The sequence below is a fragment of the Bombina bombina genome, chromosome 2, assembly GCF_027579735.1.
Source record: "Bombina bombina isolate aBomBom1 chromosome 2, aBomBom1.pri, whole genome shotgun sequence".
NCBI classification, from domain to species: Eukaryota; Metazoa; Chordata; class Amphibia; order Anura; family Bombinatoridae; genus Bombina; species Bombina bombina.
This window is the reverse complement of record NC_069500.1, coordinates 203,236,532-203,259,034: the sequence shown is the minus strand read 5'-3', so window position 1 is coordinate 203,259,034 and position 22,503 is coordinate 203,236,532. Positions and strand designations below refer to the sequence as shown.

The 22,503-nt window shown below is 37.6% G+C and overlaps 1 protein-coding gene across 1 annotated transcript in view; it reads left to right on the top strand.

Annotated features, from left to right (window-relative positions):
* NAIP (NLR family apoptosis inhibitory protein) overlaps positions 1-22,503 on the top strand; it is a 211,543-nt gene that overhangs the window by 150,826 nt on the left and 38,214 nt on the right. The window contains exons 11-12 of the mRNA XM_053699711.1: positions 3,440-3,610; positions 15,318-15,479. Of these exons, the coding sequence (XP_053555686.1) occupies positions 3,440-3,610; positions 15,318-15,479 (333 nt within the window). The remainder of the gene's footprint in view (positions 1-3,439; positions 3,611-15,317; positions 15,480-22,503) is intronic.

The window sequence follows — 22,503 nt, the reverse complement described above, 5'->3', positions numbered from 1 at the left end:
AGTCTGCTGGATTCATTATTGAGGCTTGGTAATATGTCACACCTGGTCATTTCTGTTGTGAGACAGAATGCAGTTGTTAGAAGAATTTACACAGATTTGAATCTCAGCTGCAGAAATAATACTCCCATGATAATTGTAAGAATAATAATGGTAGAATAGTTTGAAATTTATTAAAAGAGAATAAGGGGAGTAGGCTGTTTTTTAGAACTGCGCTGGGCCTTTAATTTAGACACAGCTGAACCTGTTTAAAGGATTGAGAATGCAGACCCTTAAAATTTTATATTAAAAAAGAAAGTTTAAGAGAGAGAAATTTGTAGAGACCAAATAAGTAACTACACAAAAGCCAGGGATATCAGCATTTTCATTTTAATAGGTTAAAATAACCTTAACATATATCCCTATTAGGGAAAGTACAAAACGGTGCAGCACAGTTCCTGCAAGCCTATGCCAGACAATGATCCTGATACTGGCTTTCCTGGGAACCACATACAAAGAATGCACAGAGAAATAGGGTCACACAGTCCTAGGACATCAGATTCGCAACATTCACTCATACAGTCAGAAACTGGCTTGAGTCAACAAACAACACCTCTAACAGAGGATGGCAGTGCAATCCCTGCACTAATCAGCCAACATGTTAATCAATGAGGATCTATGTTTGCTAAAACAAATAATTATCACAATTATACAGAAAAGTGAATATATATTGTGAGCATATATATATAAGATGTTAAATACATAAATACGTATTTTGACTGAAGGGAAATAATTGAAACCTAGTGGGAAGCCAAACAACACCTATTTCAGAGGGCACCCCTAACATCTAGGAAGGATATGGTGTCATGAAATATATTGTTTAGGATCTATGTTTGGTCTTCCTAGTATTAAGGTGACAATTATACTAAATAAATTGACAAGTACAATCAAATGTCAAAAATTATTTGCAAGGAAACAAAGGCAAGTGATGTATAAATATTCCGTATTAAACCACATTGCAAGTAGTTGAATATATGTCCTCCGAACTTTTAGTTAAATTTTAACACACTGTCCAGAGTACTGGTATCACATAAGCCTGATATACCAAGCACCATGTAATTACTCTCTCAGAGGGGTAAAATTCCTTCCCTCTATTGAAATGCAAGCATAGTAATTCTTAAAGACTTCCTCTCGAGCAAGAAAAGCAGCAATCATGTATCCAAAATGCTTGATTAGGCTTGTAGGCTTTCAAGTTAGTTACCAAATGTTTCCAATCTGTTGCGAACTTTGTTTGTTCCAGGGCTGAGCGGCCCGCTCCGTGCACGTCACTGCCGACGTGACATGCACGGAGGAAACCCCTTGACGCAGTGGTCACGTGGGGGTGAAACGCGCGTCGGCAGTGACGTGCACAGAGCGGGCCGCTCAGCCCTGGAACAAACAAAGTTTGCAACAGATTGGAAACATTTGGTAACTAACTTGAAAGCCTACAAGCCTAATCAAGCAGTTTGGATACATGATTGCTGCTTTTCTTGCTCGAGAGGAAGTCTTTAAGAATTACTATGCTTGCATTTCAATAGAGGGAAGGAATTTTATCCCTCTGAGAGAGTAATTACATGGCGCTTGGTATATCAGGCTTATGTGATACCAGTACTCTGGACAGTGTGTTAAAATTTAACTAAAAGTTCGGAGGACATATATTCAACTACTTGCAATGTGGTTTAATACGGAATATGTATACATCACTTGCCTTTGTTTCCTTGCAAATAATTTTTGACATTTGATTGTACTTGTCAATTTATTTAGTATAATTGTCACCTTGATACTAGGAAGACCAAACATAGATCCTAAACGATATATTTCATGACACCATATCCTTCCTAGATGTTAGGGGTGCCCTCTGAAATAGGTGTTGTTTGGCTTCCCACTAGGTTTCAATTATTTCCCTTCAGTCAAAATACGTATTTATGTATTTAACATCTTATATATATATGCTCACAATATATATTCACTTTTCTGTATAATTGTGATAATTATTTGTTTTAGCAAACATAGATCCTCAATGATTAACATGTTGGCTGATTAGAGCAGGGATTGCACTGCCATCCTCTGTTAGAGGTGTTGTTTGTTGACTCAAGCCAGTTTCTGACTGTATGAGTGAATGTTGCGAATCTGATGTCCTAGGACTGTGTGACCCTATTTCTCTGTGCATTCTTTGTATGTGGTTCCCAGGAAAGCCAGTATCAGGATCATTGTCTGGTATAGGCTTGCAGGAACTGTGCTGCACCGTTTTGTACTTTCCCTAATAGGGATATATGTTAAGGTTATTTTAACCTATTAAAATGAAAATGCTGATATCCCTGGCTTTTGTGTAGTTACTTATTTGGTCTCTACAAATTTCTCTCTCTTAAACTTTCTTTTTTAAAGTAGAATAGTTTGACTAACTTATAGGTATATTTGTGGTAACTTAGGTAGAACCCCTAAGACTAGTTTGAACTTATGCGGATATACACATAAAGAACAGATATAACTGATAGGTGAACACAGCAGTAACCACACAATGTAAACTCAACTTACTGCACATAGTTGCTATGGTAGGGCTTACCTGAGTCTGCCTACAGACAGTATGTGACTGCAATATGTGAGAGCTAAGAAAATACAACAAGTTATGGGACACTGTGAGTAGATGCTAAATCTAAAAGTAGCTCTGGAGAGAACCGCTTTCTCTATGTGGCTCCTGCTGCTTGCTTGAGCGGTGAGAAGGAGACAAGCTGTAGCTAAGATGATTTGACGATCCATAGTGCCGTGATGAATGCGGAAGTCAAATTACTCATCCACAAAAGAGTCAGCTGAATGAAGCTCAGAGCCAGCAAGCCGTGACAGGTGAATATAAGCAGGTAGATACGGAGTTAAGATTCAGTCATATAGAACTCCTCAGTAACAGGTCAAAGCTGAGGTCTTTAGATGAAGATGGTTATTACCTCAAAGAGATTGCTTCTGATAGGATTGCTTAGAAAGCAGAGTAGCAGGAGGCTTGAGAATTAGAACTCAACACAGAGTTCAGTGCAACAATGAGAGAAAATTGACAAGCCACTAGGTGTGAAATAGGTAGGGATTTATATAAACAGGTGGAGTCTAGGTTACCACCCAGTCTTAAAGGGAAACACATTACAATTACCATGCATCCACTAAAATTAGATATAAGAATAATGTTTATAAGCAAAATAAAATGCTGCAAAACTATGTCCCACCATCTTTTTACCACAGAGCTTACCAAAGCATTTTAAAAGTGCCAGGACATGTAAAACCTATACTTATGTATCAAATGGTGATTCACAATTTAAATAATTCAGTTAATAAATATTTCACACAATCCAAAAATTACAAAATTGTATTCTTCTTCATCCCTTCCTCCACTATGTTTTTATATATTTTTGTTAACTTTGTACTGTGCATTTCTTCATAGATCATCTTCTCTCACACTTGGACATATTCAAGCGATTAAAAGAACTAACACTGAGTTTCTCACATAATACTGAAGTGCTGGAAATATTACCAGATGGATTCAAAAACATAATTAGTCTGGAAAAGCTAATATTCTATAACGTTGATTTGACGAGGCAGTCATCTCGATTAGGTAAGAATGCTGAAGCATGAGACATTATGTACAGGAGCTGGATCACCATCCTGTTATTTTGAAAATTATTATTTATTTGTAAAGAGCTTTTTCATAATAAAATAGAAATAAAGTTTAAAAAAAAGACTAAACAAATCAAATACCAGAGGAGGAAGGCCCTGCTCACAATTTACAAGTTGAAGGGTGAGAAGATGAAAGGTGTGGAGTAGTTTTTCACATGGGGTAAAGTAGTTGTTGTTGATTAGAATGAAGACTAACTTTTATAGGAGTGGTGGTGAACCTCTCTAAAAATGTCTGTTTTCAAAGAGCACTTGAGGCTATGCAGACTTGGAAAAAATACCTGATGCAAGAGGGTAGAGTTCCATAGAAAATGAGCAGCACAGAAGAAGTCTTGGAAATAGTAAGTAAGCAGTAATGATCGAATAATATAGATGTTGGTGGTTCATTGATGATGAGGGTTTGGTGAGTATTTAGAGATAAGTGAAAAAATATTTTTGGCTGTGAGTTTGTTTAGAGCTTTATAGATTAGGGTCAATTTTTTTAACTTCATTCTAAAGAATATGGGGAGCAAGTGAAGGGACTGTCAGACCAGGGTAGATGATTTTGATTGGCAACATAGGTGGATGACTCTAGTTGAGGTATTTGATATATTGAAGGGGATAGCACGGTAGAATTTGGTAGATGTTTGTATATGTGATGTAAGGGATAGTTCATAGTGATGCAAAAGACAGGGGACCTGGGCTGAGTCTTTGAGTCCCCCCCCCCGCGAACATGATTTCTGGTGGAGGGTGCCTATGAGAGCAGGGAATATGGAGAAGTTTGAGTTTTGAGCGATTGAGCTAAAGAGGAGCCTGCAGAAAGATAGTTGGTAAACTTGTTGAGTAAAGAAGGAAAGATAACAGGAGAAGAAAGATTTGATTGTCATCAGCATAGTGGTGGTACTTGAAATTAAAATATAAGCTTTCTAAGGGATTAATAAAAGGAAGGGACCCAAGACATACAATTGAAAAACTCTAAATGAACAGTTGGAGTGATATAAAGAAAGCCAGGAGAAGATCCTGCTTCAGATGTCATAAAAAAATGGAACATTTGTAAAAGCAGAGGATGGTCTACTGTGTCAAGTGCAGAAGACAGTTCTAGAATAATAAATAAGGAGTAATGACTTTTTGTTTCAGAAGATAGCCGATCATTAGTTACCTTAAGGAGAACAGTTTCCATTGAGTGTTTAGGGCAGAAGCCAGACTAGAGGGGGGCAAGTACAGCATTAGTTACAAGAAAGTGTGTTATTTGTTTGAGGATTGGTTTACTTAGTACATGACTGGATCAGTGCTAGACGCTGAAAAGATTTGTTAGGGTTGAGGTGGAAGGAGAGAGAGAGAGAAAAAAGAAGTTGTCAAGGAATTGAGTTAAGGGAGCAGATTGTGAGATGAGAAGAATATAGGAGTAGAAAGCAGAATAGTCGGCTTTGGAGCCATTACTGCATTTTAGGAAGCAGTGGTCATATGACTGCTGCTTCTTATCCTGAACTCACTCATATGATATGACTTACAGACCCTACTCTCGGATGATTGGCCACATAAGAGCATAAGGTGGCATTGCACAAAGATTTTCCAAAATTTTCCAATTTGGATCCTTGTCCATCCGTGTTTTAGTTCATAGGGTTTTTTTTACTCATACAGGAGAGAAGTAACCTGGGGGGTAGAAGGTGAGATTTTGAGTGGTGGGAGGAATATTATAATCTGTGACGTGAGTTTGGTAGTGGATGGAGGTGCAGGAGGATGGGAACAAGAGATGAATCTTAAGAACAGCAATATGGTGTTGAACGACATAGTTGGCATAAAGGATTAGAAATATATTAGTTTGGTACAGCTGAGTTATATAATGGGAGGATTACTTTTTAATTATGGAAATTATTATTATTATTCTTTATTTATAAAGCGCCAACAGATTCCGCAGCGCTGTCCATGGGTACAAAGATAAAAGTACAGTACAATACAATATAAAAGACACCAGACAAAGTTTAACAAACAAATACAGGGAGAATTGAGGGCCCTGTTCCCATGGGAACTTACAATCTAGATGGTAGGAGGGTGAGAAACAGGAGGTGGGGACTGCAAAGGTGAGAATGATGTTAGTGTGGAGTTAGATGGGGCAGCAGTTAGGCAAGTAGAATTCATTTGTTACTGATTTGGAGATAGGCTTCCATGAACAGAAAGGTCTTTAGGGAGCGTATAAAGGAGGAAAGGTTAGGGGAGAGTCTGACAGCTCTAGGAAGTGCATTCCAGATGGTTGGTGCCACACGAGAGAAGTCCTGTAGCCTAGCATGGGAGGAGGTAATGGTAGAAGATGCAAGGAGCAGGTCATTGTTGGATCTTAGGGGGCGGGCTGGAGTATATTTCTTGATGAGTGAGGACAGGTAGGGGGGGACTGCGTTGGTAAGGGCTTTGTAGGTCAGGATGAGAATTTTGAATTTAATTCTGCTGTGGATGGGTAGCCAGTGAAGGGACTCGCAGAGAGGTGCAGCAGATACAGAGCGTCGGGAGAGGTGGATTAGCCTAGCAGAGGCATTTAGGATGGATTGAAGAGGGGAGAGGCGGGAGAGAGGGAGGCCAGTTAGTAGGTTATTACAGTAGTCAATTCGGGAGATTACCAGGGAGTGGATTATCTGTTTAGTAGTTTCAGCCGAGGTGTGTGGGATTTCCTGCACTGACATTCAGCAGTCCATGAACATCTTTGGAGAATAGCAGTATGTTTTGTGTGCCATGGTTGTCATCAAGTGTATGCTGTTTGGTAAACAGAGGAGGGTGCAGCTTTATCATCAGTATTGAATTTTATTGTGAGGCCACAATGGGCAAAAATGGGTGGAGATATTACAAGGGTTTCAGTCCAAAAAATATAAATAGTTCATGTTGGTTTGAGAGAGTAGTTTTTATGAGCTGAGGATGTTCTTGTAGTTAGAGTGAGAGAAAATTTAAGTAGATGGTAGGTAGCTAGAAAGGTGGAATATAGAACAGAGATTAGTGACTATTAGGTTAATTGAGTTTCCTTCAGTGTTGGTAGGAGATGTTTCATTGTTACAGGACATATGAGGTTTTAAGAGTTTGAAATTAAAAAGCTACAAGTGTGTTAATATTGTCAGTTGCCAAGAGTAGAAGGTTAGATATGAAAATAAAATTAATGTGTCTTGTGTGAATGTCTTAGTTTAGTGGTAATGAAGCTTGGTGATGTTGGGTTGACAGAAAGCAAGGGAGCTCAAATGAGGTGTAGAGGGTGTAGGATAGAGGAAAAATGCCGAAAATGAATGCTCCATAATGAAATAATACTTTTATATAGATTGTTCACTTTAAAATAATTTAATCTTTTTGTGTGTGTGTGTTGTGTACAGATTATTATATATATATACCTTTTCTTTTCAGAATTAGAGGTTTCTCCTTGCTCACAAATAGAGCTTTAGGACTTATCTTTATTAGTAACTGAGAATAAATACTGCAGTATGCAGACAGAATTTATAAAAAAAAATGTTTTAAATAATAAATTGCTTTTCTTTCATTTAATTGGCAAGAGTCCATGAGCTAGTGGCGTATGGGATATACAATCCTACCAGGAGGGGGCAAAGTTTCCCAAACCTCAAATACCTATAAATACACCCCTCACCACACCCACAATTCAGTTTTACAAACTTTGCCTCCTATGGAGGTGGTGAAGTAAGTTTGTGCTTGATTTTTATGATTTCTTCTATGATAAGCGCTTCTAAGCATTCTGAAGCCGAATTCGTCTCAGAGTACAGTGTTTGTCAGAGGGATGTGAAGAGAGTATCGCCTATTGATTTTATGGTTTCCCTCGCGGGAAATCTTTACAAGGGTTCTCTGTTATCGGTCGTAGGGATTCATCTCCTACCTCCCTTTTCAGATTGACGATATACTCCTATATACCATTACCTATGCTGATAGTTTTCAGTACTGGTTTGGCTATCTGCTATATGTGGATGGGTGTCTTTTGGTAAGTATGTATCTTTATTTAAGACACTCTCAGCTATGGTTTGGCGCTTTATGTATTAATATAAAGTTTTAACTGTATGTATTTTACTTATATTTGCCATGAGTAAGGTCTATCAGGCCCATTTATCAAAGGGCTTGCGGACCTGATCCGACACTGCGGATCAGGTCCGCAAGACCTCGCTAAATGTGGAGAGCAATACGCTCTCCGCATTTAACATTGCACCAGCAGCTCACAAGAGCTGCTGGTGCAACGCCGCCCCCTGCTGACTCGCGGCCAATCGGCCGCCAGCAGGGAGCTGTCAATCAACCCGATCGTATTCGATCGGGTTGATGTCTGGCGATTCCTGTCCGCCTGTTCAGAGCAGGCGGACAGGGTTATGGAGCAGCGGTCTTTAGACCGCTGCTTCATAAGTTGTGTTTCTGGCGAGTCTGAAGACTCGCCAGAAACACGGCCCTTCAAGATACGGAGCTTGATAAATGGGCCTGTATGTGTTTTTCCCTTTTGCAGTCTAAACAGTTTCAGTATAGGAATCATGTTGGAAAGTATATTTAAACTTTTTTCATACCTGGGGTTCAGTCCTTTTCTAAGTTGACTTAAATTTTTTGGGGGGCAAATCTAGGCTTGCGAGGGCGCAAAATGCAGTTTTTATTGCGTCATTCTTGGCGCAACATTTTTTGGCACGAAGTTGCGCCTTTGATGGCGCAAGTTTCGTAATTTCCTGGGTCTTTGTTGACGCTAGTTGTTTTGGAGCGAAATCACGTTTGTTAAGACGCAAATTGTTAAATTTCCTGGTGTTAGTTTTGCTCCAAAATTTTTAACTTCTTTTTGCGTAATGCATGATTCTTGGCACCAAATTTTTGTTATTTTACCCCTCTCCCTCTATTGCTTGCTGTTTTCATGTTCTTTGAAAGCTATTATGCCTGCTGTTGTTTTTCTCTACTGAAACTGTTACATTGTGAAAATTGAATATTTTGCCTAATGTTATTTTTCTTTTTCTGTCACATTTTGCGAGATGTCTCATTCTGATCCTGACTCTGATGTTACTGTAGAAACTATGATGACTTGGAACACAATTCCACAAAGCTAAGTGTGTTCTTTTCATGTTTTACGCTGTTGTTATTTCTTCAGCCCAATTATGTGGCATTTATTTATCTTGTTTTATGCTAGCAATGTTTCTACATGTACAATAACATTTACTGTTTTTTTTACATATTCAGTTCATGTACTTGATTTCATCTGCAAACATCACATGTTGTTGCTTATATCATAAAAAGTTTATGACTGCTATTATGCCTTTAAATAAACTTACGAGGTCTTTTCAAAATTGTTACCATTTAATTAATTTTGTTCTGACCGACAGCATACTTGTTTATTCTATTGATGACGGTTTCTTTGGCTCAAAGGATCCTGTACCAGACAGTTTGTTAAAAGTTCTCCTTATTTTTTCATTTGAACATTTTTTTGTTCTTTGTTAAGGAATTTTTTTCTGTTTATAGCTTTTAGGAGTCTAGTCCTCCTATTAACTATCAGCTAGATTACAAGTTGGGGCGTTATGGCTGCTCGCTAATTTTGTGTAAGTTATTTTCACCGCTCACCTCCGTATAGCGCTGCTACTACAGGTTTGCAAAAAGCAGGCTTGCGCAGGCGATATGGTGGCGTTGAGCTCCATGCTTTACCCAAATACAAGGGCTGCTTTGACGTGCTCGTGCACGATTTCCCCATACACATCAATGGGGAGAGCCGGCAAAAAAAAAGCCTAACACCTGCGATTGCGGAAATAAAAGCTCCGTAACGCAGCCTCATTGATGTCTATGGGGAAAGAAAAAGTTATGTTTAAATCTAACACCCTAACATAAAAACCACGTCTAAACACCCCTAATCTGCTGCCCCTAACATTGCCGCCACCTATATTACAGTTATTAACCCATAATCTGCTGCCCCCCGACATCGCTGCCATCTACATAATGTTATTAACCCCTAATCTGCTGCCCTTAATATCACCGCCACCGAAATACACTTATTAACCCCTAATCTGCCGCCCTTAACATCGACGCCACCTACATTACAGTTATTAACCCCTAATCTTCCGCCCCCCAATGTCGCCGCCACTATACTAAAGTTATTAACCCCTAAACCTCTTGTCTCCAACGTCACTAACACTAAATAAATATGTTTACTTCTAAACCTATCCCTAACCCTAACGTAACCCTAACCCTAACACCCCCTAACTTAAATATAATTAAAATAAATCTAAATACAACTTACAATTATTACCTAAATATTTCCTATTTAAAACTAAATACTTACCTGTAAAATAAAACCTAAGCTAGCTAATATAACTAATAGTTACATTGTAGCTATTTTAGGTTTTATTTTTATTTCACAGGTAAGTTTGTATTTATTTTAACTAGGTAGACTAGCTAGTAAATAGTTATTAACTATTTACTAGCTACCTAGTTAAAATAAATACAAACTTACCTGTAAAATAAAACCTAACCTGCCTTACACTAAAAACTAACATCACAATAAAATAACTTAAATTAATCAAATAAGATTATCTAAGTTACAAAAAAAATAAACACTAAATTACACAAAATAAAAAATAAAAATGAATTACTCCTAATCTAATAGCCCTATCAAAATAAAAAAGCCCCCCAAAATACCCCCCCCAGCCTACACTAAACTGCCAATGGCCCTTAAAAGGGCCTTTTGCTGGGCATTGCCCCAAAGAAATCAGCTCTTTTACCTGTGAAAAAAAATACAAAAAACGCCCAACAGTAAAACCCACCACCCACATAACCAACCTCCCCCAAATAAAAACTAAATCTAAATAAACCTAAGCTAACCATTGCCCTGAATAGGGCATTTGGATGGGCATTGCCCTTAAAAGGGCATTTAGCTCTTTTACTGCCCAAACCCTAAGCTTAAAATAAAACCCACCCAATAAACCCTTAAAAAAACCTAACACTAACCTCCGACGATCCACTTACAGTTCTCGAAGACTGGACATCCATCCTCATCCAGGCAGCAGAAGTCTTCATCCAAGCAGGCAGAAGTCCTCATTGAAGCCGGCAGAAGTCTTCATCCAAGCGGGCAGAAGTTCTCATCCAAGCGGGCAGAAGTCTTCATCCAAGCGGGCAGAAGTCTTCATCCAAGTGGGCAGAAGTCTTCATCCAGACGGCATCTTCTATCTTCATCCATCCGGCGCGAGCCCATCTTCAAGACATCCGGCGCGGAGCATCCTCTTCTTCCAATGGTCAACTTAAATTAAAGGGGAAAAAATCCTATTGGCTGTTGTAACCAGCCAATAGGATTGAGCTTTCATCCTATAGGCTGATCCAATCAGCCAATAGAATGCGAGCTCAATCCTATTGGCTAATTTTTTCCCCTTTAATTCCTATTGGCAGATAGAATTCTATCTGCCAATCGGAATGTAAGGGACGCCATCTTGGATGACGTACGATAAAGGGAAACTTCATTCTACGTTGACCATCGGAAGAAGAGGATGCTCCACGCCGGATGTCTTGAAGATGGACCTGCTCCGCGCCGGATGGATGAAGATAGAAAATGCCGTCTGGATGAAGACTTCTGCCCGCTTGGATGAAGACTTCTGCCGGCTTGGATGAGGACTTTGGCCCGCTTGGATGAAGACTTTTACAGGTAAAATAGCTGATTTCTTTGGGGCAATTTAAGGGTCATTGGCAGTTTAGTCTAGACTAGGGTTTTTTTTATTTTGTGGGGGCTTTTTTATTTTGATAGGGCTATTAGATTAGGAGTAATTCGTTTTTATTTTTGATAATTTCGTTTTTTATTTTGTGTAATTTAGTGTTTATTTTTTTTGTAATTTAGACAATTGTATTTGATTAATTTAATTTATTTCATTTTATTGTAATGTTAGGTTTTAGTGTAAGGCAGGTTAGGTTTTATTTTACAGGTAAATTAGTATTTATTTTAACTAGGTAGCTAGTAAATAGTTAATAACTATTTAATAACTAGTCTACCTAGTTAACATAAATACAAACTTACCTGTAAAATAAAAATAAAACCTAAGCTAGCTACAATGTAACTATTAGTTATTTTGTAGCTAGCTTAGGTTTCTTTACAGGTAAGTTTTATTTAAATTTATTTTAATTATATTTAAGTTAGGGGGTGTTAGGGTTAGGGTTACATTAGGGTTAGGGTTAGGGTTACATTAGGGTTAGGGTAAGGTTTAGGGGTTTATATATTTATGTAGTGATGTGGGAGGGCAGAGGTTTAGTGGTTAATAGTTTAATGTAGTATATTTCATTGTGGGGGGCTTGCGGTTTAGTGGTTAATAGGTTTATTATAGGGGCGATGTGGGTGGACGGCAGATTAGGGGTTAATAATAATTAAATAGTGTTTGCGATGCTGGAGGGCGGCGTTTTAGGGGTTAATAATGTTATTATAGTGGCGACGATGACGGGGAGCGGCGGAATAGGGGTTAATACAATTTTTAAGTGGCGGCGATGTCCGGAGCGGCAGATTAGGGGTAAATAATTTGTGTTTGCGATGTGGGAGGGCCTCGGTTTAGGAGTTAATAGGTAGTTTATGGGTGTTAGTACACTTTGTAACACTTTAGTTATGAGTTTTATGTTACAGCTTTGTAACATAATAGTCATAACTACTGACTTTAGATGCCGGTACAAATCTTGCCATTTTAGAGTGTACCGCTCACTTTTTGGCTTCACTGCAAAACTCGTAATAGCAGCGCTATGAAAGTCCCATTGAAATAGGGCTTTTTTTAAAGTGCGGTACTGACGTTGCGTGATGGCCAAAAAGGTGTGCGGTACACCTATTCTGACAAGACTTGTAATAGCGGCGTTAGTGAAAAAGCATCGTGATGAAGCATAACGATGCTTTTTCACTCATAACGCAAAACTCGTAATCTAGCTGTATGTTAATAATCCTTTTCAAATATGGATTTTAACATTTTTGCTTTGAGGTTTTTTCCTATTAAATATACTATCTGTATTTAATTCTAGAGAATGGTTATTCTGATTCCCTCTTGGGACTGTACTACTATTTCTAAGGAAATTGGTACTTGTTTTCAGGATTCTTTAGAATTTGAATATAACCTTAGTAGAGCATATTCACTTACTGTTTATATTTTTAGCTCAGCTTTATCTGTGGCTGACATTACTGTTCTCTCAGCTTTTGTTGAACAGTTAGCATAAGCAGTGTCAGATTCTCAAGTATATAACTCTGTTTATTTACTTTAGATGTATTCATTTAATTATGTTTACTATATCTATTATTATAATTTCAAATATATTTATTATCTCTATCTTGTTAGGATAATAATTTGTTTGATTTCAATTATCTCCACTATTTCTGGAGGTTTAGAGTTTTTTTCTGCCCCACTTTTAGTTCGGTGATGTAGATCAGTTGGTGAATATCATGACTACAAAAGCTTGTTCTAGATCCAAGGGTCATAGATTAATTTTCCAGCACAGCCCTTTGGCCTTTGAGGTCAATTTATTGTGTACCATTTATTTGGGTAATAATAACTACTGTTTTTATCAGCTGCTAATTTTGTTAACTCCGAGTATAAGCACTGAAGAAGCGTTTTTTTGTATCCTTCTTGGAGAAGAACGCTATATATTTACTAGTTATTAGACTGCATGAAGGTGCGGTTCTCAAACCAGTCCTTCTGGTGGGGGGCAGATTAAATTGTTTTTGGATGAATTCAGTCCAAATTCTATATTATTCTTAGGGTTTGAATAGATTTTTAGAAGGAGACCTCCTATGGGAAGAATCTTTCTTTCTCAGTACAGTTTGCAGGAACAGGATTTGGGTTTCTATTCAATTCTGTTCTTTGTCCCTAAGAAGAAATGTTTATTCAGTCCATTCTTGGATCTGAAGACTTTTATATTGTTTTGTTAGAGTCTCAACTTTTAAGTTGGCGATTATATGGACTATTATGCCTTTCTGTTAAGGTCATTTCATGTCCACTCCATTTTTCAGGATGTTTATCCTAATATTTTATTTCATTCAGACCACTTGTGGATTCTGTAATTTTCTTTTTAAGCTTTACCAATTTGTCGCTTTTTCATTTGGTTCAGTGACAGCTTTATGAATATTTTCAAAGGTTCTTGGTGCCCTTCTTTCTGTCTTCAGACAGTAGGGTATTGTGGTGCTTCCTTATTTGGATGGTATCTTGGTATTAGCTTAAAACTTTTCTTTTATTAAAGCCTGACGGATAGCTCAGCATGCTAATTCACTGTGGCTAAGATCTGTAGCAACCTTAGGGTTGCAGGATCGATTTCCGGCGAAGTCCATTCAGCCTTTCATCCTTCCATGGTCGAATAAATGAGCAGCGTCTTCAGTCCCTTACGGGTGATTAGACGCGCTTTACAAGTACCCAATACATACATATGAAAGAGCAGTATTCAAATATATGGACTTTTCTTTTTGTAGAATCCTTCATGAATTAACTAAGTTTTGTTTCTTGAAGACAAGGTTAGAGGATTTAATTTACCTAAGAGTTTTGTGATTCCTCAGACAAGGGTAACTTCTTTTTGGGTTTCTAGATGAATTCTGTGTTCAAGGATTTTAGAGGCTCTTTCTTTTGAGACTATATTTTCTTTAAAGATTATCTACTTTCTTTGAAAGTATTGTTTCTTTTGGCTATCTCTTCTGCTAGAAGAGTTTCTGATTTATCAGCTCTCTCTTCTATGTCTCCTTATCTGATTTTTTTTTCATCTAGATAAGTTTTTTTGTGGACTTCTTTTTTTCCTAAGGTTGTGGTTTCAGAAAAGAAGAGAAAGCCTCTGAGATTTCCAGCTCATTCTGCTAAATTCAGTCGCCATTTCTTGGGCTTTTTCAGAGTGAAGCTTAAGATGATCAAATTTGCAAAGCAGCATTTTGTTCTTCTTTGCATACTTTTGTTGTTTTTACCATTTTAATGTATTTTGCTTTTTCTAAAGCAGTCTTTGGTAAAAAAAAAGTTATTCAGGCAGCTGTTTCAGTTTGATTCTACTGCTTTTGATTTACGTTTTTTCAAAGAAAACTTAATTATAGTGTGGATTTAATTTATCAGTAGAAATAGCTGTTGTTATTTTATTCCTCCCTCTCTAGTGACTCTTCTGTGGACTTCCACATCTTGGGTATCTCTATCCCATACATCACTAGCTCATGGACTCTTGCCAATTACATGAAAGAAAACATAATTTATGTAAGAACTTACCTTATAAATTAATTTCTTTCATATTGGCAAGAGTCCATGAGGCCCACACTTTTTTTGGTGGTTATGTTTTTTTTTTTTTTTTATATAAAAGCACAATTATATTTCCAGTTCCTCTTTTTGTATGCTTTTTTTACTCCTTTGTATTATCACCCCACTACTTGGCTACTCGTTAAACTAAATTGTGGGTGTGGTGAGGGGTATATTTATAGGCATTTGAGGTTTGGGAAACTTTGCCCCCTCCTGGTAGGAATGTATATCCCATACGTCACTAGCTCATGGACTCTTGCCAATATGAAAGAAATGAATTTATCAGGTAAGTTCTTACATAAATTATGTTTTTTATATATGGATAATGGAACATGTATTGATGAAACAATTATTACATATTTTCAGTAGCCATTAAAGATTTGCCCATTTTTAATTAAAGCTATTCATGTCGTGCTATAAAAGTGTTAATTAATTAGTGTGTAAAAATATCACTATTTTCATTGTATTTTGCAGCTGAGATTCTTGCGGTTCTACCTAATCTAAAATCTTTTCATCTGAACTGTGATTGCTGTCCTGAATTTGAGAAGATTGTCGACGCAATCTCTCAGAATGGCAAAATCCAGGAAATTAGTCTAAAAGGATTATTTGTAGCAAATGAGGAAATAGTTGCCTTAGGTAAGATGTTTATACAAATTGCGCTTCACATTTAATATATATATATATATATATGATGGGCCTTAAAGGGATATTCTAATGCAAAACATTTTTACATTATTATAGCCATGTCAAAGTTCATTTGAGCCATTATTTTCTACCATTTTCAATTAAACAATGCATGATCCCACATTTAACATCATTACACCTTCCAAAAACAACAACTACATATAAGATTCTATACTATGCTTTTGGTTAAAAACTATTAGCTTGGTATTTAAGATTCCTGTACATATAGCATCAAATGGTATCTGGAAGGTATCATAGAATTGAAAATACTAGATCTGGTGTGCGTACTAGACATGTGCAACAAGTAAAAATTAGTTTAGTTTCTTTTTCAGTAGTTAAATAAATAATTTCGTTTCGGGGAAATTAGTTTAGTTAAGTAAAAAAATAATAATTCAGTTTTGGCAAATTAGTTATGTTAAATTAAATCGTTTTTCGGATTCATTCGTTTTTCGGATCTGTTCATATTTCGGATCCATTCTTTATTTATATTCATTATTCTATTCTGACGTTTACAATAGAATAATGAAAATGAATAAAGAATTGATTTGAAATAAAGAATAGATCCGAAAAACGACGTTACTTAATATAAGGAATATGCCGATGCCCGAAACAAAATTATCTAAAAAAACGCTGTCACCCAAATCGCCAACACTAAATAAAGTTATTAACCCCTAAACCACCGTTGCCCACATTGCCAACACTAACTAAACCTATTAACCCCTAATCCGCTGTCCCCCACATCGCCAACACTAACTAAACTTATTAACCTCTAAACTGCAGTTTCCCGACACTAAATAAAGCTATTAACCCCTAAACTGCCGCCCCCCACATCGCCAACACTAAGTTAACCTATTAACATCTAAACCGCCGTTCTTCGACATCGCCAACACTAAATAAAGCTATTAATCCCTAAACCGCCGTTCCCTCACATCGCCAACACTAACTAAACCTATTACCCCTTAACCACCGCCCCCCCCCACATCGCTGACACTAGCTAAACCTATTAAACTAATAGGGGTTAAAAAAAACACCCCAAAATAAAAAAAAAACCTAATCTATAATAAACTACCAATGGCCCTTAAAAGGGCCTTGTGTAGGGCATTGCCATAAAGGTAACAGCTCTTTTGCAAAAATAAAAATAAAACAAACACCCCCTAACATTACAAACCCCCACACCCCCAAAATAAAAAAAACTAATCTACCAATTGCCCAGAAAAGGGCATTTGTATGGGCATTGCCCTTAAAAGGGCATTCAGCTCTTTTTCAGGCTATTAAAAATAAAAAAAGCCCTAATCTAAAAAAAAAACACCCCAAAAATAAATAAAATACCATTACAAAAAATAACAAACGAAATTATCCAAAATAATAAAAATTATTCCTATTCTAATACCCCGTTTTATAAAAAAAACAACCAACCCCAAAATAAAAAAAACCTAATCTATAATAAACAACCAATAGCCATTAAAAGGACCTATTGTAGAGCAATGCCCTAAAGTTAACAGCTCTTTTTTAAAAAATAAAAAAGCTCTAATCTACAAAAACAAAAATACCCCCACAAAATTTTTAAAAAACTAACATTAACCCCAAAATCAGTACTCACAGTTGCTGAAGGCCGGAGAAAGCTCTTCATCCCAGCGGTGAAGTATCTTCATCCAGTCGGCTCCATCTTCATCCATCACGGGACCGGCATCTTCTATCTTCTTCATCCCTGCGGAGGCAGAGCGGTCGGTGGATGCACGAAGGCGGAGGTCCATCGGTCCGACGTGGAGGTCCTCTTCATGCAATCGTCCTCCGCACACTGAGGATTCAATGCAAGTACCCCTTTTATATTGGGGTACCATTGCAAAATTCAAATCAGCCAATAGGAGTGAGAACTGCTTAAATCCTATTGTCTGTTCAAATCATCCAATAGGATTTAAGCAGCTCTAATTCCTATTGGATGTTTTGAATCAGCCAATAGGAATGAGAGCTGCTTAAATCCTATTGGCTGTTCAAATCCGCCTGGACCTCCACCTCCGCATATCCACCGACCGTTCCATCTTCACAGGGATGAAGAAGATAGAAGATGCCGGTCCCGTGATGGATGAAGATGGAGCCGCCTGGATGAAGATGCTTCGCCGCTGGGATGAAGATCTTTCACCGGACTTCAGCAACTGTGAGTACTGATTTTGGGGTTAGTGTTAGTTTTTTTTTGGGGTGTTTTTTTTTAGATCAGGGCTTTCTTTTATTTTTAAATGCCCTTTTCTGGCATTTTTTAGATTAGTTTGTTATATTTTGTGGCTTTGGAATGTTAGGGATGTTTGTTTTAATTTTTTTGCAAAAGAGCTGTTAACTTTAGGACAATGCCCTACAAAAGGCCCTAAAGGGCTATTGGTAGTTTATTATACATTTTTTTTACAGTTTTTTTTTTTTTTAAAACGGGGTATTAGAATAGGAATAATTTTTATTATTTTGAATATTTCATTTGTTTTTTGTTGTAATGGTATTTTTTTATATTTTGTAATTTTAGTGTTTATTATATTTTGTAATTGTAGTTTAAATTTTTTTGTAATGTTAGGTTTTTTTATTTTTAGTAATCAGGTTTTTTTTATTTTTAGTAATGTTAGTGTTTTTTTAATTTAAGCTTAGGTTTTATTTTTATTTTACAGGTAAGTTTGTATTTATTTTAACTAGGTAGTTGGTAAATAGTAATATTGTAACTAGCTTAGGTTTTATTTTTATTTCACAGGTAAGTTTGTATTTATTTTTAAATAGGTAGTTAGTAATTGTAACTTTAATTTAGGTGTATTTTAATTATGTTATAGAAAGGGGGTGTTAGGTTTAGGGGTTAATATAGTTTAATTTAGGTAGTTGCGATGTGGAGGGTGACAATTTAGAGTTAATAGGTTTAGCAAGTGTCAGGGAACTGTGGTTTAGGGGTTAATAGGTTTAGATAGTGTTGGTGATGTTTGGGAACTGTGGTTTAGGGGTTAATATCTTTATTTAGTGTTTTAGTTAGTGTCAGCGATGTTGGGGAACTGCGGTTTAGGGGTTAATAGGTCTAGTTAGTGTCGGTAATGTGGGGGGGTTTAGGGGTTAATAGGTTTAGTTAGTGTCGGCGATGTCAGGGAACTGCAGTTTAGGGGTAAATAGGTTAAGTTAGTGTCAGCAATTTATTGCGGCAAAGTGGTTTAGGGGTTAATAGGTTGTTAGTGTCGGCGATGTCAGGGAACAGCGGTTTAGGGGTTAATAGGTTGTTAGTGTTGGCGATGTTGGGGAACGGCGGTTTAGATTAGAACAATGAAAAATTCAGAATATGAATAAAGAATGGATCTGAAATTCGGAAAACTGATTTATTCATTTTTGGAATTTTAGTTATGGTACCGATTCGGAAATTTGGATTCATTCAAATCTCAGAATCTGCCAAAATTCGTCCGAAAACTAAATTCAGCCGAAACAAATTGCACATGTCTAGTGTGTACTGCAGTGCAGTCTTTAAAGGGCCAGAATAATGAAAACTCTGTTTTTAACCCCAGCAAAAGAAAATTATCAAAAGTTTTTTTTCTGCAAAGAAAATCAACAAAAGAAATTATATTTATGCATTGTACTTGAGACTAAAAAATTATATTATTTGTAGCAGGATAACTCGGGAAATTATTCTTGGTTTTCTGTGCTTTTAAAAATAAAGTCACTAGAATTTTGTTATATGGTGAAACCATAAGTAATTTTATTTTGCTCAGAAAAAAACTGAAAAATGTCTAAAACATTTGGTTTTCCGTAATGGAAAATTTTAAAATGAATTCATTAGAACACATAATTTTTTCATTTGTGATCTTGCTAACTATGGCCTCTATTCTAATCCTTCTGAAATTCCCATTTAATAACAAAAATCAACTGATACACAAAAAAATAGAACTGCGCTCCAGCCTGCCCAGCTGCTCTCACCACCTGACCAGGCCCCTCATTCTCATTCAGCTAGTTCAGCATTCTCTGCTCTACTGACAGTCTCCTATTTCTCCACATGTTGCAACTTTATTTTAGATGTGTTTTCTTTCGGCTAGATTACGAGTTTTGCGGTAACAGGGCTGCGGGGCTAACGTGCAGTTTATTGCCACCGATCACTTACATAAAGCGCTGGTATTACGGGTTTTTATAAACCCGGCGTTAACAGACAAAAAGTGAGCGTAGAGCAAAATTTTGCTCCACACTTCACTCCAATACCAGCGCTGCTCGTGCACGATTTTCCCAAAGGAATCAACGGGTAGAGCCGGCTGAGAAAAAGTCTAAAACCTGCAAAAAAGCAGCGTAAAGCTCAGTAATGCAGCCCCATTGATTCCTATGGGGAAATAAAATTTATGTTTACACCTAACACCCTAACATGAAGGAAGCGGCAGAAGTCTTCATCCAACCGGGCCGAAGTCCTCAACGAAGCCGGGAGAAGTCTTCATCCAAGCCGGGCGAAGTGGTCCTCCAGACGGGCAGAAGTCTTCATCCAGACGGCATCTTCTATCTTCATCCATCCGACGCAGAGCGGCTCCATCTTCAAGACATCCGACGCGGAGCATCCTCTTCATCCGGAGTCTTCTTACTGAATGAAGGTTCCTTTAAATGACGTCATACAAGATGGTGTCCCTTAGATTCCGATTGGCTGATAGAATTCTATCAGCCAATCGGATTTAAGGTAGAAAAAATCCTATTGGCTGATGCAATCAGCCAATAGGTTTGAAGTTCAATCCTATTGGCTGATCCAATCAGCCAATAGGATTGAGCTTGCATTCTATTGGCTGTTCCAATCACATATTGGTGGCCCATATCATCATTGTTTATCTGATGAGAGTTATTATTTGATCTAGGGTGTTGAGCACTTATAGAATATGGAATGGGTGTTCTTGTTTTCATTGCAATCATTCTGATGTCGAAAAAGGTGTCTTGGGAGCTGAAAAAGCTTATCTGCTAAATTGATTCTTTCATGATGGTGGCAGTCCACGAGATTATCTCATGTGGGATTACTCTCTCTGTATACGATGAAGAGGCAAAACACTGCTACATACCAGAGCTTTAAACCCTCCCATGCTCCCAGAATCCCTCAGTCATACATATGGTCAAGTAGATGGAAAAGTCAAGCCGGGCAAATAAAGTGCAAAACAAGTTCCGCCATCAACTGTATACAAAGAAGGGCAGGGCTCATGGACTCTCACCATCATAAAATAAATTAATTTATCAGGTAAGCATAAATTTTGTTTTCTTTCATAAGATGGAGAGTGCATCAAGACTACCATATTCAGAGGGGTACAATACAATTAAGGCAGGTTACTGATCAGGCAAAGCAGCCTGCAGTACATTCCTGCCAAACGTGGTCACAGAAGAGGCATATAAATCAAAATGGTAAAATTGAGTAAACGTTGGAAGAGAGGACCAAGTAGCCACCTTGCAGATTTGGTCTATAGAAGCTTATTGATGAAAAGCCCAAGCTACTGCCCTAGTGGAATAAGCAGCAGTGCATTCACGGGTCTTCCTCGCAACCAAATATGCCTTGTGAATTAAAGCTTTGAGCTAAGCAGCTAAGGTAACAGCTGAAGCTTTATGTACATTACAAGGTCCTGATAAATGGACAAAGTCTAAAATTTTAGTAACCTTTACAACATCATTGTTGTGAAGAAGACACTCCTCAAAATTCTTAAAAACTGGGCATACGGAGGAACTTACAATTTTTTGGATGATAGTATCTGTAGATACTGCCATGGGTAGGAAAGAATAGTGAGCTTGTAGGATTGCCTTGCCCTGATGAAAAATCAGGAACAAAGGATTACAGGCTAAAGCTCAATGTACAGAAACTCTACTAGCTGAATTAATAGCCAGGAGAGAAATAACCTTCCAAGATAAAAGTTAAAGGTCCAAACCCTGTATAGGTTCAAATGGAGAGGCATGAAGGACCCTTAAGACCAGATCAAAGGGTCATTATACCCAAAAAATATATTTCATGATTCAGATAGAACAGGTGATTTTAAACAACTTTCCAACTTACTTTTTATTATTTTAATTTGTTTTGATTTTTTGGTATCCTTTTGTTGAAAAGGATACCTAGGTTGGCTCTGGAGATGCTGATTGGTGGCTGCACATATATGCCTCATGTTATTGACTAATTCTATGCATTTAGCTAACTCTCAGAAGTGCATATTTGAATCACGTCTGCATACCAAGTCCTGCAAGGAGAAGCCAATACAGTCAGAATTGCTGATGTGTGTTCTTGTTTGGAGGTACTGGTAACTTAGGAAGTCAGGTGGAGGAGCTGGTAACATAGTAAAGTTCTCAACTGTGCAAAGCACAATTGGACTAAAAGAAGCTGCTCCTAGGTGGTAATTTCCCATAGAACAAGCTACTGAGCTGTTGTTCACCCCTAGTTCTTTTTTTGTATGCATTTGTATGCATTTGTATTGTGACCCTGGGGAAGTCTATCTAAGGGTGATGAGGGAAACCAGACATAGATTCCTTGCCCAATGTGCTTAGAGGGATATGGTTGCAGCTTACCAATGAGGCACACAGAAGGCTAAAACAATCATATGGGGTTGCCATGTTCCTTGTTCAGATCAGACTGACATACTTCAGGAAAGTTCTCCTCTGTGAAAAGCACAATTGGACTAAAAGAGGCTGCTCCGAGGTGGTAACTTGTCATAGAATAAGATACTGAGCTGTTGTTCCTTCCTGGTAGAGCGATTCTCTTTCTGTATGCATTTGAATTATGACCCTGGGGATGTCTCCCTAAGGGCAATGGGGGAAACCAGATGTGGATTCCTTCCCAAATGTTCTTAAAGGGATATGGCTGCACCTCACTGACAAGGCCCACAGAAGGCCGAAACAATTGTCTGGGGTTGCAATGTTCAATGTTCAGAGGAGGATTGCCTGTTTTTTTAGGGCTGGACTGACCTTACTAGGCAGGATCAGACTGATATACTGTACTTCAAGACAGTTCTCTGTGAAAAGCACAATTAGGCTAAAA